Below are 17,853 nucleotides of genomic sequence, written 5' to 3'. Positions count from 1 at the left end.
GAGAGATAGGAAAATGAATCCCTTCAGCTAATATGTGAACATTTTCATGTTTTGAGACAAAAGGCTATGAAACAAAAAAAAAAAAAAGAATAATCCTTACTTATTACTCCCGGAGCTCCCCCACCAGCCCAGCTGCACCTGCTGGAGGCTGCTGTCTCTCCTGCCATGTCTCCAAGGCTGCTTTCTTGGAGATATGCTTGTACTTACACGTTCCACCTGTCACCTGTCCTTGACCTCCTCTTCCTGACCTTCCTGTGGTTTACCTGTCTCCATCTCTCCTGAAACTTTCATGTCTCATCTTCCCCGGCAACACATCATGAGGTTTTCTTTTCTCCATGCCTTTTCTGTTCTCTGTGTCCTTTGCTCTACCTGTAAATGTGGCCTTTTGACTCTTTTATTTTTCCCTATAAACCTGTCCACCTGTTAACAACACCCACACTCACAGCACTAATGATCTCTGCACATATGAATCTGGAACATGTGTATGGAACGGCTTTTCTAAGCTCCAGCCTCGTGTTGTGAACTGTTCCTTAGACATTCCCACCCTCTGGAACCCTCAAACATACCTGTAAGTGGACTCATCCTTTGAGCACATCCTGTTGTGGGTGTGCTTTGCGTTTACTGAATACGTGCTAAGTGCCCGGCTGGCTGGAGATGCCCAGCAGATGTCAGAGCCTATCTTTGCCCTTCCCCCAGTGAAATGACCTGGTTTTCCTCATTTCCTCAAAGATCAGTTTGTCACCTGAGTAATTTTTCACTTTTTTGTTTTCATCCTCACCTTTCCATCAATTGTCAATATCTGCCAGTGTTCCCTTGGCAATATATTTCACAGCCCATTCATTCATTTCCATTCCCTGAGTGCCATCTGGGCCCTTATTACTATTGCAGTAGTTTGGGAGCCATTTAGCCCTCAGTGGAAATCTCTGTCCTACCACTTAGTTGCCAACTTCTGAGCCTATATTTTCTCATCTGTAAAATTGAGATGCGTGCCTACCCTGTAGGGTTGTTGCGCGGATGAAATGAGTTAATATATAGAAAAAGCATCTAGCAAAAAATAGGCACTCCACAAATGTTCATTTCCCTCGTTACCACTAAATTCATCCTTTACAACATACTGTCTCTCTAAAATATACTTGTTACCATGTCATTTCCCTGATGAAAAATAATCTGTGACTCCCTGTTGCTTGTGGAATGAAGGCCGATGTCTCCAGCCTGGAGTTTAATGTCAGCCGCAGTCTTGGCTCATGTGCCTTCAGCCACAGGCCTTGTCCCTAACTCACACGGGCCACCTGCATTACAGACTCAATAATGCTACCCTCCTTTCCCTGTAGAAGCCCAAAGCTTTCCTCAAGTTTCAGCTTACAGTCAGCATCTTCCAGAAACCTTCTTGAGTCAATTTAACTAAAACCAGACTCCTCTGCACTCAGACATCACTTTGTGGCACTGTGATGGTACATCCCTCATTGTAAGTACCTTCGATAGCAGATATCTGCTCACTTCCTATCTCACCATGGAGACATCCATACTAGCTGGGGCCCTTTCTTGGTTGGTTACTCCAGTTGGTTTTTTGCTCTTCTTTATTTTCGGAGTTTTGGTAACTTTGACTTACTGGACTGGGATTCTTCCTGCTAAAGTGATATAAATTAAACACAGTCTCTTCTTCCTCCAGTAGTCCTTCAGATATGTGGGGACAACTCCATTGCACTTCTTAGTTATCTGCTTTACAAACCAAGTTCAACTCAGTAAGCATTGATTGGGTGCCTGCTGTGTGCTAGATATTGTGTGATCACCCAGGACACACAAATAAAAACATATATGGCCTCTGTCCTTAAAGGCCACCCAGGTGAGAAGTGGAGGCAGCTGGGTGGCCAGATGAGCAGAGTAGCAGGTGACTAGTGCCATAACAGAGGGGACTGTGGGCCTACAGACAAGGAGATACAGACTCCTCTGTGCTGGGGAGTCAGAGGAGGAATTGAGCAAACTCACCTTGTTTTTATCACTGCCCCCAACAAGGCTTCTAACACCCATCTCTCAAATGAAGCTGCTCCCAGACCTAAAGATGGCAACTTCTCAGAAGCAGAATGCCAAGTCTTTATTTATTCATTCCAGTTTAGGATTTCGCATGCCATTAATACATTTCCGTTTTTATATATCCCTATGTAACTTAACTCTATTGTGAATGAAGCAAAAAGTCCCCTTTATCTAAAAAAATGCTTAAGCAGCTTTACCTAAAGTTAAAAATGTAAATCTAGTATGATATTTGACCTCTTAGCTTTGGCCCTGGGTAGGAAGGAATGCCAAGAGCTATGTCCTTCCAACTTAGAAATCTCTTCTTGAAGTTTCTGCCCCACTCCCAGGTATAAATTATTTAAAATAATAATTAATTAATTTAATGACACCCTCTGGCTCAGCTCTTAATATCACAAGTTCCATCAAAATTGTATTTCCAAAAAGCCTCTGGCTCACAGCTCTTCATGGCCTCTGAGTTAGTGTGGCTAAGGGAGGCTGGACAGCCACTCTCTTTATCCCGCCACTCTCACCCATCTTCATAAAGTGGGAAGCTTCACCCCCTCTTTGGTACAACCCAGACTCCACCTTTCAAGGTCCTATATGCCAAAGGACATGTGGCTGCCTTCTCTGATGCTGAGATTGGGAAAGGAGGCCAGGCTGTGGGGCCTGGCACCCTCTAGGGTCCCTCCCCAGGCTCACTCCTCCATGAGGTCAGCATTCCTGGAGTCAAGTCCCAAGACCCAGGCCAGCTTCAGGAGGCCAATTTGGGGGTCTATTTTTTCTTTGTTTCTCTGGCCCACCCGTATGGCCCCATCCTCTCTACAACATTCCCCTGGGCAAAGCCTAAAACATAGTCCTGAGAGAGGGAAGCATTAGTGAGCCTGGCAGGAGACAGTGGACCACACCCCAGCTGCCACACTGGCCTTGCCCGTGGCGATGCTGGCGGACTTCTCCCATCTGCCTCCTTCCTTTGGTTTGTTTCTCATCAGAGCCCAAATTCAAAGGGGTTTGAGGGAAGAGGAATGAACAATTATTGTTCCTCAAATCCCCCAGAGGAAAGTGGAACTTAGAGGGCTCCCAGGTAGAGATCCACTCAGCAAGAAGAGGGTTGGGAGGGGCTGAAGGGGGAGAGGACATCTTGGACAGGCCGAGTTCCGTGCTGAGCTCCTGTGGGTTTTCTTCTGCTTACTCTGTCCCTAGGTTTAGATTCCGACATGTTGAGAAATGACAGGGATTCCCCTTGAAGAGAGTTAATGCCCTGATTGTGATTCATTTCCTTTCTGGACCTCTCCATCCTTCTCAGAGAAGACTCGTGTCTCTCCATGAGGGCATCTCCCTGTCCGTGACACAAATAATGGATGAAGATAGGTACAGGTTACAACAGGTTTCCCTAGCTCTGTGAAGCAGTAAGCCACAAGATTTTATTCACTATAAATGAGTTTGAAGGCCACCAGGAACCTCTGGGGGGCCACGTTTGATAATAATAGCACCTCTTCTCCCAGTCTCACCAGCTAGTTGATAAATTGTATTTAAGCACCACTGTGTGTAGGGCCCTTCTGGGAAGGAGAGAGCTTCTCTGCATGTATTGATTTCAGTCCATGTGGAGAGGTGACACACAGGCATATGAGATAGCTGTAATGAGAAACGACTAGCTGTGTGACCTCAGCCAAATTACTTAACCTCTCTGTGCCTCATTTTCCTCATCTAAACCACTTGAGGTTGCTCCAAAGATTAACAGAGTAAACATTGATAAAGCATCTAGAACAATACCTGTCATATTATAAACATACATACAAATGTTTTATCCATGTAAGCTATGTATATGCTTAGTGACCCAGTGGTGAAGTGACAGCATGAAAAAATCACTTGGGTTTAGGTTTTCATCTCAAAGAAAGATCAAGGCCAAGCTGACAAATGTGCCAGGCATATGGAAACATAAGCCAAAGCAGGTGGCAGGCTCGCCTGATCTGGCTGTGACCCCAAGCTTCTCCCTCTGCTAATTAACATGGCATTGGCTTGGATCAGATAGGGCAGAAGCCAAAGAGATTTCATTCAGTAGCCAATTTCTTCCAGACCCTTAAACAGCTGGGTCCCAATCCTTCCACATTGAAAGTCAAGGCAATTTAGAGCTGAGCCTCATATGCACATTGATGTCAAATAATGACTTCTAATGGTCTCATCCACCAGCCCTTCTGTGCCCGTCAGGAGGTGAGAAACAGCATTCTCTCCCCAGGTAGCTCATGTTTGACAAAATAAGTGACAGCCAGTCCTAGAACAAGTCAAAGAGAATAACACCTTCTTACCCCAATACCTAGAGTCACAGGGATCACTTAGGTGGAAAGGAAGGACCTGAGAGCCCCAGTCCTACACCCGTGTTTATGGTTAAGGCGATCATGGTCTAGAACTTCTGTCACTTCACTGACAGAATGGGACCAGAACTCAGGTTTTCTGGTTCTTGGTGGATACTCTTTCCACATACGTTGTACCTCCTCAACCAGGAAGCTGGTACACTGCTGCTAAGATAGGAATTCAATTGCATTGCTAGATCTGCACGTACCGGGCTTCATTCCAGCCCTGGAGGGTGATGTGGCTTTGTCTGCTGAAGCCTTGCAGAGCAACGGGGAAGCTGCAGTTCTAGGAAAGGTGTGCAGGAGGTTTTGTGGTATTTCAAGCATCATTCCTCAGCAGAAGGCGCAGGGCGACCTTGCCCTAGAGGTTCTTCAAGTTGGTTGCCTGGAGCATTGTCACCCTCCAGAAAGAGCTGGTGAGCAAAGAGAAGCAGGGGCAGAGAGATGGCATGCTCCAAGTGGCTCCACTCTTGGAAGCTTCCTCATCACAGCTTGGGAATGTTCCTTACTGCACAGCTGTAGGTGCCACTCTCAGTTTAGTGAAGAAGCCAGTTGGATCTCACTAAGTCTCAGCTCTAAACCGAGGCCCAGATGGATCAGAAGCTACACAGATTCACATTGGAAAATAAGTGATGTTGTACTCTTAGTTCATTTCCGTTCCAGAACTCTCCTACCCATCCTATTCAGAAAGCTCTCAGTAGATCGTCACAGCTTTTCATTCCACGGAACATAAAATATCCATGGGCAGGTGGGCAAGGCGGAGTGGGCCAGTGGTTGTGTCCCCCAGGGCATTGTTTTTTAATGGTAACAATGGAAGCAAGTGGAATGGAGAGCTCGCAGATGTTTCTGCAGTCAAATAATTTGAAGCTTTACAGCAAAGTCAAATATTTGCTTTGTCACATGCTTTGAGACCTTCAGCAAATTATTTGACTTGGCTTTGCTATGTGAATTATATAATTTATTTGCTGTATATACAGAGGGTGCCAAAAATGCATACACATTTTAAGAAAGGAAAAAACTGCATTAAAATTATAATACTCAATATATACTGATAACAAAAGACGGAAACAAGTCACGTCTGAGCACCTCCGATGACTGCAGAAGTCAAACACAACTTGAGTGTTACAATTTTAATACAGTTTTTTTCTTAAAAGGCGTATACATTTTTGGCACCCTCTTTATGTTAATGGATTCACGTATATACACATATATGTAAGTATGTATGTGTAATTTTCAGAGGCATACATGTGTATGCTAAATCTCACAACAACAGAACTTCTTCTGTTTCAGAAGAAACAGAAACTGGGGCTTTCTTCAGACACTGTGCCTGAATTAATCTCTGTGACCACAAAATGACTTCCTCCTGAGAAAGAATAGTGGTGGTGCTGTAACCAAAGGAAGAAAGAAGGAGAGTATGCTGTGTAGATTAAAAATAATCCAAATGCAGCTTTCACAGTCCACTAATAAGTAAGTGTGGGGTAACTGTCAGCGCTACCTCTATGTTCCAGAGCAGGCGGGATCAGAAGCACATACGAAAGGTCCCCAGCTTGGCTATTTGCTGCAGGCTTCTTTATAATACTGAAAAATCTGAAATAACGTGGACACCCATCAGTGGAGGAATGGTACATTTGATATCAGAGGGTGCCAAAAAACATGTACGGATTTTAAGGAATGTATTAAAATTATAATACTCAATAAATACCGATACTAAAAGGTGAATACAAGTCACGTTTGAGCACCTCTTATAATCCAGAAGTCAAATGTGATTTGAGTATTACCATTTTAATACAGTATTTTTTTCCTTTCTTAAAATGCGTATACCTTTTTGGAGCGCCCTCTACAATGTAATATACTTGACGGCTCTTTAAGATCTTATGTACAGACAGGGCCTGTTACCAAAAACGCATTAAGTGGTCAAAGCAAGGTTCAGAACAAGAAGTGTAATTTTAGAGGACGATACCGTGGCAGTGGATATCTCGGTTGGGAAGGATCTAGGAGCCAAACAGAAAGAAGGGCGGGATCTATTTGGGTCATGTGTACATTCCTAAATTGTGACCTTCTCCCCCAATAACCTTTTATTGTCTTTGTAACTGAGAAGAATAATGAATTAAAAGTAAGATGATGAAAAATGTTTTAAGGCTCCCGACTCATGTCACACAGCACTTCCCAACCTGCTGTGTATGTCACTTTCTCCATCCCTTCCGGTTCAGTCACAGACCTAACAGGCTTCCTCCCAAACCCACTGTCATCACAACTCCCACGGGAGGCTACAACCTCCCGGAGGTCACGGGTAAGTTCCACGGCCCAGGAGGGTCTATCTCTGCAGTGTATTTGAGATCCCTCCAAGCTCCCCACTTCTGGTTCTAGAGTCCACAGGATGAAGAGTTCTGAGTGAGCACTGCCTTTGGCTTCTGTTCAGAGCAATTGCTCCCCGGGGTAGCATTTATCCCGGGATGGGATTGGAGGAGAATGGGGTAGGTAATGGACATGAAAACACCAAACACATTTTTTTCCTTGTCCTTGAGAACAATCTTTCTTCAGCCTCACTTAAAGCTTTCCATTTCTAATATTATACCTTACGCATAGAAAGCAATTTTAACTTCTCTAAGCCTTTTCACATTCGTTATTACTGCTCTTCAAAATAATCCTGCAGAGAGGGTATTATTCCGATACTAAATTTCTGCAAAAGTAAAAGTGCTTCCTGCAATCCATCGTACCCGCTGAAACGCAAAGTAGGTGTGTACACGCACAGGCAGGTGCGTGCACACACACACCCCTGCACAAATACCTCAGCACCCACTTGGTAATTTAGCAAAGGAGGGTTGGAGGACCAGGCATAGTGTCGACTTCACTCTCCTTTAGGCTTCATAGTTCATATTTTTACTTAAAAGCTCCACAACCCAGAAATCCTATTTCTTTGAGTGATATGGATTTAATGCTCAGAGCTGTGTATGATACCAAAGCAGACACCTCTGGCCTTACCAGTTATTGAGAAAGCTACAGTGTAGCCGAACACAAGCTAAAATGGAGAATGGGCAGGCCATAGATGTTTTAGGGATTCAGAAGTGTGGATAATCTTGCACTAGATGTACTTGGGGAAGGCTTCGTGGAAGGTTCAGGACCTGGACTGGACCCTGCTGGATAACTAAAAGGGCTCTGTGTGGAGGGAGTGGGGGATGTCATTGTCAGACTCCAGCCAAGGAAACTGGAGACAGGACAATGGCAGTTGGATCTTAATAAACTGTCATTGGAACGAAACCCGTTGCACACCCCACCCTGGCCCTCTTCTATTTGCTTATTCCCTTTGATGTCCTCACAAGTTTGCAAAGTCTAGTTTAGTATAGATGCCACTAGGGCCACTGACCTTATGATCAAATCTAAATGTACACCTAGAATAATAAATGGCTTGTGGGCTGTCGGGTGGGAGTGAGCACAGGGGATGGGGAACAGAGGGAGGAAGCCCCACAAAGTGCCCAGCAAAAGTGACTCATGTGACTATATTTAAATGACCGCTCTAGTTACAGGGTGGCCGTGAAGTCTGAAAGCATAGACATTCATACTTCGTCCTGTACCGTAAGGTGGTGTCAGTAAGCCCATTATTATGTCTTCACCTGTTGTATGACTTTTCCAGGAATGCTAAAAGAAAATGCCACAGATTGGGCTGCTTAAACAACAGAAATTTACTTTCTCCCAGTTGTGGAGGGCAGAAGTCCAAAGTCAAGGCAACAGCAGAGTCTCTTCCTCTGAGTCCTCTCTCCCTGACTGGTGGAGCCTTCCTCTCGCTGCCTCTTGACAAAGCCATCCCTCTGGGTGTGCATGCCCCTGGTATCCTCATCTCTTCTTCTTCTTCTTTTTTTCAATTTAAAGATTATGGATTGTTTGTTTTTATAATTTTCCACCGAATAATTTTAGACTGCAATTGACCAGAGGTAACTAAAACCACAGAAGGCAAAATTGTGGATGAGGAGGAACTATGAAACGGTGGTTTCCACTAATTGTTCAAGCATTTCACATTGTAAATCAAATCAGTACACCGCACCCCATAAATGCATCAGTGTACACAGTTAGGACTTAATAAAGAAAAAAATAAAAAGATAAAAAAAACTCGACATTGGCCCATTACACTTATCTCTTCTTCCTATAAGGATACCTGTCAGACTGGAGTAGGGCCGCCCTAATGCCCACATTTTAACCTAATTACATCTTTAAAGGCCCACTCCCATCTGAGGTCCCGGAGATGAGGGTGGTTAGGGCTTCAACATATGGATTTTTGAAAGGCACAATTCAGTCCATGGCACCTGTGTTTCCAGATTTGGTGGCCACCCCGTAAATGTGTAGAAGAAAGGGGTAAGTCTCCAGGTTGTATAAGAGGAGCCCTAGAGAATCCTCTTTAGAGCTGAAGCAGCCGCCGTGGATGGACCAGTCCCTTTAGCTGCAGAAATGCTGCACTACTTCAGTGTGACCTTGCCTGGGTGCATGGTGGCCTTGTAGTACAGACACAGCCTCAGGAACACACAACCCTGCTTGTCCTGGGGCTCTGGCTTCCTGGTTCCACTCCTGGCAGTGTGGAATGGATGGGTGATCCTGCAGTGAGTTCTCTTTCTGAACACATCCACCTTCCCTGGCCTCCTCCTAAATAATCCCTATGGCACCTTTGATGTAAAACCCTGTGACCTGCCTGCTGACTGCCGGTGACGCAATGGTGTATCATTCAATAGTGATTTGTATGCCAGGCAGGTCTGAACGAAGCTATAAACTGCTCTCCAGACCCAAATGCTGCCAAAGCATTCAATCTAAGCAAAGGAAGGGTTCAGAACACATCAGCTTCCCACGTGGACTGTGTCTCTGTTGCCGTTTTGCTCTTTGATGGTGTCCAGGGGAGGGGGAAAGGTTGCTGCTTTGTAGAGGACTTGGGCTGCTGCTTCTCAGACATCCCTGACACACATGGCCACATGGGTGTCTATGCACAGCCAGCTTTGCAGCCACCTGTTGGGCTCATCAGAACAGAGGCCTCTCTCCATGCCAGGGTGAGGGATGCACAGACATTGTTCCTTATTCCTAGGAGCAGAAAATGTCACGCAGATGGATTTCCGGCCTTTGAAACCTGGAGAAATTATATGCCAGTGAAGTTTTGGGCACAACTCGGTCTCATAAAGAGTAGATATTTGGGAAAATGCCTGTGCACACAATATGTAACTGCCTTGAATCCCTGTGAGAACCCTCACAGGGGCCTTGGTTTCCTAGGAGATGGTTTCTGGAATTAGTAAGAGCATTTCTGCTGCCTTAGCCCGAGACCTAAATTTTAATGCTATTTCTCCACAGAGTCCATTGCTGTGACAATACTGCTGTGGCTTTTCTAAGAATTCCCAGGGGAGTAGGAACAGGTGCTGCCCTCCCCTTTCCTGTGCAGGTGAATCTAGCAACACCCACTCAGGAGGTGCCACCACGTCCTGCGTTTAGCTCTCAGAAGTGCACTGAGCAAGGGGCTAACTCTAACACCAGCTTAAGAATATTTTGGCCATTAACCTTTAAGGTGGTTCAGGGATAGAACCGTTATTGGATTACTGATTAAGTGTTCCTCGGTGACATCAGGGTTATGGATGAATTAGCCACTCCCGAACAATGCTACCCTGGCCTGGCATTTCTTAACATCAGGAACACGTTCCAGGGAGCCAAGTTTGTGTTTCCACCAGTGAAGGCAGTGTGCTTTCTATCTTGGAATCAGGGATTCACTGAAGTTGACACCACAGCACTACCTGCTTGGTCCCAGAACAGAAAGGAGGACCGTGAGGAAACCATAGCTAGGGTGGCCAATTCGTCCCTCTGAGCCCAGGACTTTCCAGTTTTACAACTAAATGTCCCATGTTCCAGACACCCTCCTTCCTCAGTCCCAGGCAAACTGGGATAGTTGATCACTCTACTTGGGAAGCCAGGCTTTGAAGGAATCAAAGAGATCAGGAACTTACGGAAACTTGGCTAACGATCTGTGTGAGACCAGGAAACATCTTGAATATATTGTGTCCTTGGGGTTGGGGTGTGAAAAGAAGGAAATAATCCTTTGAATCAGTAACATTTCGGTGGGAGTTTGGGTCAGAAGAGAGGAATATGTTGCCGGAGAGAATGTGCAATGTAGGAGACGGGAGCTACAAGTCTGAACAGACGGAGAGGTTGAGAAGCCCCCACGGGGCTGGGAGGGCTTGGGAGATGGGTCGGCTGAGGCCTGGCATCAGGGCAGCTTGGAGACCCAGGGAAGAGCTGCCCAAGCAGCAGAAGGCCAGGCAACTAAGGTAGCAAGAAAACTGTAATCTAATATTTGGCAACCAGAGAAACATTAATTGGAGAAGGCAGTGATGGAGAGGATGTGGAGGAAGCTGTATGTGGTATAGGGACAAGCAGCTGGGTGTGAAAACTGTCCTCTCTTTTGCTCTCACTGGAGTAGAGGAGCCAGCCAGGAGCAGCAGCCCAGAGCACTCCCATAGCCCTCCCCCTTCTAGCCAGGCGTTGATAAGGGCACAGAGAAAGGAGTGGCCTGAGCAGGGTGCTAAGTTCCAAAGTGACATCATGGGAGTCCCAAAAGAGCTCCAGGCAGGCATGGTCATGGAAGGAAGCTGGGGCCGTATTTGAACTAGCACAAGGAAGCACGTTGTGTTTAACTTGGCCCCTGGCCCTGGCTAATCCTTCCTACCATAGGGGAAATTTCCTAAGGGACCCTGGAGCTCAGAGGCTGGGCAGGTGCAGCCCCCTGTGTGCCAGCAGGTAGTAACAGTGCAGGTCCCCACCTGGGTGGTGCCACATCTTCCTTTAACCCAGTGTTTTTCACCTTTTTTTTTTTTTTTATCTCACAGCATGCTTGAACCTACAGTTAAACTTCTGTGGCACAGTTAAATTATGTTGATCAAAAAAAGAGTAAAAGAAAGAATATACTGACTGTGCTTTTGAATGTCTTTCAAAAGTAATTTTATTAATGATCTTTAAAAATTTTCAAAGCACACCTAAGATCCTCTCACAGCACACCGGTCAAAAATCACTACTCTACCTAGGGTCCTGAATGCTAAGTCCAGGCCAGGGAGAGTCCTGGCTCAGAGAGGGACATTAGTTTTTACTTCTCCGTCCAACCAGCTGTGACTGGTTGCGGCTGGTTGCTGGAGATCTGACTTGAGCAAGAGTCTGAGGCTCCCTCCAAGGGAGGGAGGAGTGAGGCTTGAGATCAATTAGCTCAGTGGCTCTCGCCCTTCCTAATGCCACAACCCTTTAATATAGTTCTTCATGTTGTGGTGACCCCCAACCATAAAATTATTTTCGTTGCTACTTCATAACTATAATTTTGCTACTGTTATGAATTGTGATATAAATATCTGATATGCAGGATATATTTAGGCAACCCCTGTGAAAGGGTCGTTTAACCCCTAAAGGGGTCACAACCCACAGGTTGAGAACCCCTGGATTAGCTGTTCCTGCCAAAGGATCAATCGTTGGACTTTGCTGTCCAAAGGACAGTTCCTACAATGACATACCTTCGTTCCCCTTTCAAATGGGTAAGGCCAGTGATTTTCTAAAATGTTTAAGTCACTGGAATCCTTTCTTCATTGCAATTTCACATGGAAACAGATCAAAGCAGAGCTTTCTGGCCAAAGAGAGGAGCAAGGGCTGGGAGTCTCTTCTCCCTCCCTCCTTCCCAGAGGCAGTTCTTCAGACATCTCCGTGGAAGACAGTTTGAAAACCACTTGGGAAGGTTCTACTTCAGAAGAGGACCAGGGAAGATCTCTCTGAGAAGGTGACACTGGGTTAAGATCTGAAAAGAGCTACAAGGTTATTCTGAGCACTGGAGTAGAAAATGCAAAGGCCTTGAGGTAGAGCCAGCTTAGCTAGTTGGACACACAGAATGGTCTACAGTGTAGCCAGAGTGTAGGGGTGGAGGGTGACATGGGAGGCCAGGGGGGTAGGCAGGGTCCACTCAGATAAGCCCATATGAGCAGGCTACAGGAGTTTGGGTTATATTCTGAATGTGATAGGAAGCATTGGAGGCTTTTAAGCAGCAGAGAATCATAATCTTATTAAGTTGTGGAGTATTACTGGCTACTCCATGGGAGTAAGAATAGCGGGCAGGACAGCAGGGTCTACTACAGTGGTCATGTGAGAAATGCTGGAAGCTTGACTCAGGTGGTGGCCAGGAGCTACTGTGCTGGGAGGTTAGAGACTAATAAGGGCAGTGTGTGGAAGGCTGTCTCACAACAGGCATAGGCCTCTAGGACAATGGGGTGCTGAGATCCAAAGATGGGTACTTTCCAGACTGGGTGAGGACTCCTATCTGTTTATCACATCCAGGAATCCTCTTCATCCTTCAAGACCCAGCTTCCCTGGGAAACCCTCCCTGATCCAGCATTACTGTCTGTGCCGGGGAGTTACTCTTACCATTTACTACTTGGTATTTTTTTTTTCTACTAGACTTGGGAGGGACCTTGTAGACTTCTGTTCAAGCTTCCTGTACCAAAGTTTCAGAACAATAGTAAACCCAGGTCTCTGAATCCCCTATCTGAGGCTGTTTTCACTTCATCCTCAACTCTTTTCATTTATGCATGTCTCATGTCCCCCCCAGATAAGCGTTTTTTTTTTTTTTAACTTTTCTATTTTAGATTTGATTAAAGATTCCAAAGATCATGTCTTACTGTTTCTTTTATCTCCCTGGCATCTAGTATAATGCTTGACCCAAACATAGGAGTTCAACAAGTATTTGCTGATTAGCTGTCCTCCACACCAGGGTGCCCACTGTTCAGGAACTCCCCTGCCCCACTTCCACCCCCAACCCCAAGACCTGGCACTGCTAACAGCCAGTGTGTGTGACTACACTGACTTTTGCAGTCTGATTGGAATTAGGCCCAAACTCCAATCCATGGGGGGTACTAAAAAGATAAGGCTGTGCATCACTATTTGTATTGTCATCCTGAGATTCTCATTTCTCTATCAATAAGTGTTCCTAAGAGATAACATGACAGGTCTTAAAGACCTAGCCCCAGAGGCCGCAGTCTGCTGCTGTGGGGAGTAGGTGGGGAAGAAATAGGACTTCATCTTTCCCACAGAGTAGATGCTATTCTGGGCAGAAGTCCCTTTGTCTGTCTCAGTAGCTCTCCCCAGCCCTGTGCCACTCGCCCTGGGCCACTGGGCCACTGAACTTTGGGTGAAAGGAGGAGGCTGCAATTCCTTATGCTCTCTTATCTCAGGCTGTCTTTTAATTGAGACATCTTCTCCAGCAGAGCCATTTAAAATCTGTGTTTAGTTTCCCAGAGGATCCGCCTGACTCCCAGCCTTAGTGCATTGGTGGGCAGGGAGGGTATTCTGCACCTCACACCCCAACTCTGCCAGGCAGAGTTATGTTCTTCACACTGGACAGAAAACCATGTCAGGCAGGGTCCCTGGCTGGCTGTCCCCCCTTGGTCCCCCACTCCTCAGGGCTCAGATGATGTTTGTCAGAGCACGTGGGTCTTTAAGCCGTCAGAATCTGGTGCTAACAATGGCAAACACCTTATGTTCATTCCATCCATTTATTCAGGATCTGCTATGTGCCTCTGTTTGTAATTATTAATACACATCTTCAAATTTGAATTTATAAGTGGAGAAATACAGAAAACTGTATAATCCTTGCTCACGTTCTACATAAACAGTAGTTTATATAGAAATTAATAAAGCCTCTTCTAACTCCACCCTCCTTTCACATGGAATTTCCCAGCAAGTTACTTAGTGACAGCCATAAAAGTGTTTTCCCATCCATGGGGATATTGATGAGAGAAAACAAACAAAAGGAATTTTAAAAGATTCCAAAGACACAGAACAACTGACAGGACTTGAAGGCAGGAAGATCCCCTTGTAAGCTCCATTAACAGAATGACAACTTGGGTCATTTTCAATTGGTAGTTAGGCCTGCATAGACCTAATCTCATCAGTGTCCATCCACCAACCACATCCTGTGTGTCTGGTCCCCCCTGCTTGGGAAAGATGCTGTGAGGATAGTGTGTATCAAGCTTTTCCAGTTACTGGCAGCTTGGGAGGACCACACCCTTCTTGGGGTTGACTTTCTCTCCCAGAACAAATCACTAGATTTAACCAAGAGGATACTACAGCTTTCAATGAGAAGAAATGGCTGCATTTTGTGAAGTATTCTACGGAGAAATAGTTTGTCTAAAGTCCTTGGGTGACCCCAATCACATTCTGAGCTTCAGTTGATGAGGTGATGACTCAGGCCACATCTCTGGCTCAGAACTTTCCATCAGGCTCCAGATCCGGGTTTCCAAGAGCCTTGAACATCCTAAGGGCAGCACGAACTTGAACTTCCCCCACTTTCCCCCCACTTCTTGTCCTAAATCTAAATTTTAGTAAATTATAGCATTGCACATCCAATGATAGGTTCCCAAACCAGCAATTGGAAGTATATCCACAGTAGGTGGGGCAGGAGCAGGCCAGCTTTGGTTTATTGGAATCTGGAATTTTTAAACCTAATGTCAAAACAAAGTTTTCTTTTGCATCTCCCACCCCAGGCAATTGCTCTCTCCTCGCCTGTGTCCTGAAGGCTGCCCCCTTCCCCTCTTCTGCCCAAGTGATACAAAGCCCCTCTGCCCTACACAGGGTTCAAACAGGATTCAAAGATGCCTCTGCTTTCCTGAAGAGCTTTTGATTCAGAAAGTCTGGGCTGAGACCTGGTCCATCCTGGGAACCATCAGAGAATCCAGTCTGAGATGTAGGACACAGCCCGGGGAACTATGATGCTCTGTGACTCCCACCAGTCTGGGAACACCGTTCTTACAAGCAGTGATGTATGCTGTTGACAGCAACTCCACACACATAGATACATACACTTGTGTACACAAACATACATATGCATACATACACACAAACACACACATTTTGGTGCTTGGGTCCCCCCTACAATTGACTAAGTAGTCATCCTATAAGCCATTAGGAACTCCCAGCTCTGCCCCACTGCACCAGACCCTCCTCCCGTCTCCCTCACGATAGCAGCAGCCTCCTAACTGGCTGCTCCCTACCTCTGGCCTGTCCTGCCACACTTCTGACTTAACGGTTTTTACAAATGCGGATTAGAAGTGCCAAAGTGGGCTTGGTGCCTGTAGCTCAGCAGCTAGGCCCCAGCCACATACATTGGAGCTGGGGCGTTCTAATCCAGATCAGGCCCACCAAACAACAATGATAATTACAACCAAAAAATAGCTGGGCATTGTGGCAGGCACCTGTAGTCCCAGCTACTTGGGAGGCTGAGATAAGAGAATTGCTTAAGCCCTAGAGTTTGAGGTTGCTGTGAGCTATGACACCATGGCACTCTACTAAGGGCAACAAAGTGAGACTTTGTCTCAAAAAAAAATAAAATAAAATAAACATTTTTCTAACCCAGCAGTTCCAAAGTGTGATCACCCAGCCAGCATCAGTGTCCCCCAGGACCTTGTTCATAATGTAGATTCTGAGGCCCCACCCAGACCTACTGAACCAGAAATTCTTTGGCACCAGGGACTGGTTTTGTGGGGGGTAGAGGAGCAGGAGGTGGAGCTCAGGCAGTGTTGTGAGTTTGGTGGAGCAGGGCCCTCTCCCTGCTCCTTACCTCCTGCTGTGTGGCCCGGTTGATTCGTACCAGGCCATGGACAGTTCCAACCCAGCACCCAGGGGTCAGGGACTGCAGCCATAGAGGAATATCTCGTAGGGCTAGTGTCCCATGGAGAATACTTTAGGCAATGTGTCTTATAGGAGAAAAAGAGATGATTTCAGGATTTGGAAGAGTTTTTGGTGAACAGATTAAAGGGAAACCAAATGTTTTATAAGATTTTATGTATAGGAAAGAAAAAAGATGTTTTTTTCTTTAAAGAAGTAGCAAACAGGAGGTATTTTCTGCATCTCCAAAGAAAGACAATGAATTTTAAATGCTTTAGGAAAACCAACTGGATGCTTTCCTGCCTCACTCCATCTGACACAAAACTCTGATGAGATATCTAGCTAGTATTCTCCCAAAGGGGAGACTTCCTCGGTTTGTCCAAGACTGGGTAATTAGTGGAGAGTTACAGAAGTATATCGGTATCCATCAATACTATTCTCCTCCCCATGACTATTTCCAGATAACTGACCATGCTAATAACCTGATCTTACCTGGACCTTCTCATTTTTCCTACTCAAGAATATTGCAAATGTAATCATCCTAACTTTTCTTTTTCTCTCTTCCTCTCCTCTTCCCACTCCTTCTCCATTACCCCACCCCATATCTTTTCCCTTGTTCTCCAGGAACCTTCTGCATCATTTCACTGTGCACCTGTGTGGCTGGGATCAACTTCGAGCTGTCACGCTACCCACGCTACCTGTATGGACTTCCTGACGACATCAGCCATGGCTATGGCTGGTCTATGTTCTGTGCATGGGGGGGCCTGGGCCTCACACTAATCTCGGGATTCTTCTGTACCTTGGCCCCTTCTGTCCAACCTGTCCCGAGGACCAACTGCCCTAAATCCAGACCCGAGAATGGGACAGTGTGCTAAAAAAACAAACCCATACATATATATATATATATATAAATATATATATAATATACATATATAAAACAAAACTAAATCAAGATGATGCCAGTGCCAAGGTAGAGTTGAGCTGGCTCAGGCACCTGCATCTCGCCGGACTTTGTGTTGCCTCATCACTGAGATGGGGAAAGTATCCCCATCCTGTGGCTCTTCCATCAATTCTTGACTTTCAGCTTGATGACTTCTTGAAGACAGAGCAAACACCACCACTTGCGATAGCATCTTGATCCCCATCACTCACAAGGACGGGGTGGTGAAGGGACGGTGGCCGTGGTCTGAGGCAGCGCAGGTGTAGAGAAAGAAGTTGCCACCACCCCCTGGGCTGGCAGGAGAGGACGCCACCCCCCACCAGTCACATCACAGGCAAACAAAGCCCTTAGGTCACAGAATGGAACCACATCGTTGAGGCCATTTTCAGAATCGCTTCTCCTGCTCTTCCTGTTTTGATTTCCTTCCTGGCCCACCAGCAACACACAAGGAGTAGAAGAGAAAACAAACGGAGATGGACATTTTTCTCTTTGCTGCCAAACTTTTGGACAAAGTTTCAGAGGTGGGAAGGGGAGCGAACATGCTGAGAGGCAAGATCTGCATCAACAAGAGGACCCATCAGTGGATGCTCAGAGACCCAGTCTTACCTTCCAGCTGCCTTACACCCAGTGAAAAGGAAGCCGCCCCGTCCCCAGCCCCCCTGCACTCCCTGGGCAGACCGGAGCCTTGGAGCAATGCTGTGATGTGTGTGTGTGTCTGTGTGTGTGTTTGTGTGTGTGTACTTTGGCTGGTTTCTGTTTTTCTTTTCTACCTTTTAAATGGAACTAACTGCATCATAACTATTGTCTCTGTATTGCTGTAGAGGTGTCACGGCTCTAGATGGAGGCCCAGAGACCTAGGAAGTGTCATGCGGGACAGGGGCAGGGCTGTGTTGGGGCGGGTTCTGC

General features: G+C 46.0%; 1 protein-coding gene across 1 annotated transcript in view; it reads left to right on the top strand.

Annotated features, from left to right (window-relative positions):
- The window catches only part of TMEM178B (transmembrane protein 178B), a 359,361-nt gene extending 342,479 nt beyond the window's left edge, over positions 1-16,882 (top strand). Inside the window, exon 4 of the mRNA XM_003791564.2 lies at positions 16,632-16,882. Coding sequence (XP_003791612.1) covers positions 16,632-16,882 — 251 coding nt within the window. The remainder of the gene's footprint in view (positions 1-16,631) is intronic.
- The last annotated feature ends 971 nt before the right edge of the window (positions 16,883-17,853 follow it).

This window comes from Otolemur garnettii, unplaced genomic scaffold (genome assembly GCF_000181295.1).
Source record: "Otolemur garnettii isolate 467f Iridium unplaced genomic scaffold, OtoGar3 scaffold00049, whole genome shotgun sequence".
In the NCBI taxonomy this organism is placed as follows: Eukaryota; Metazoa; Chordata; class Mammalia; order Primates; family Galagidae; genus Otolemur; species Otolemur garnettii.
Note: the sequence above shows the minus strand (reverse complement) of the source record. Positions and strands in the feature narration are given on the sequence as shown.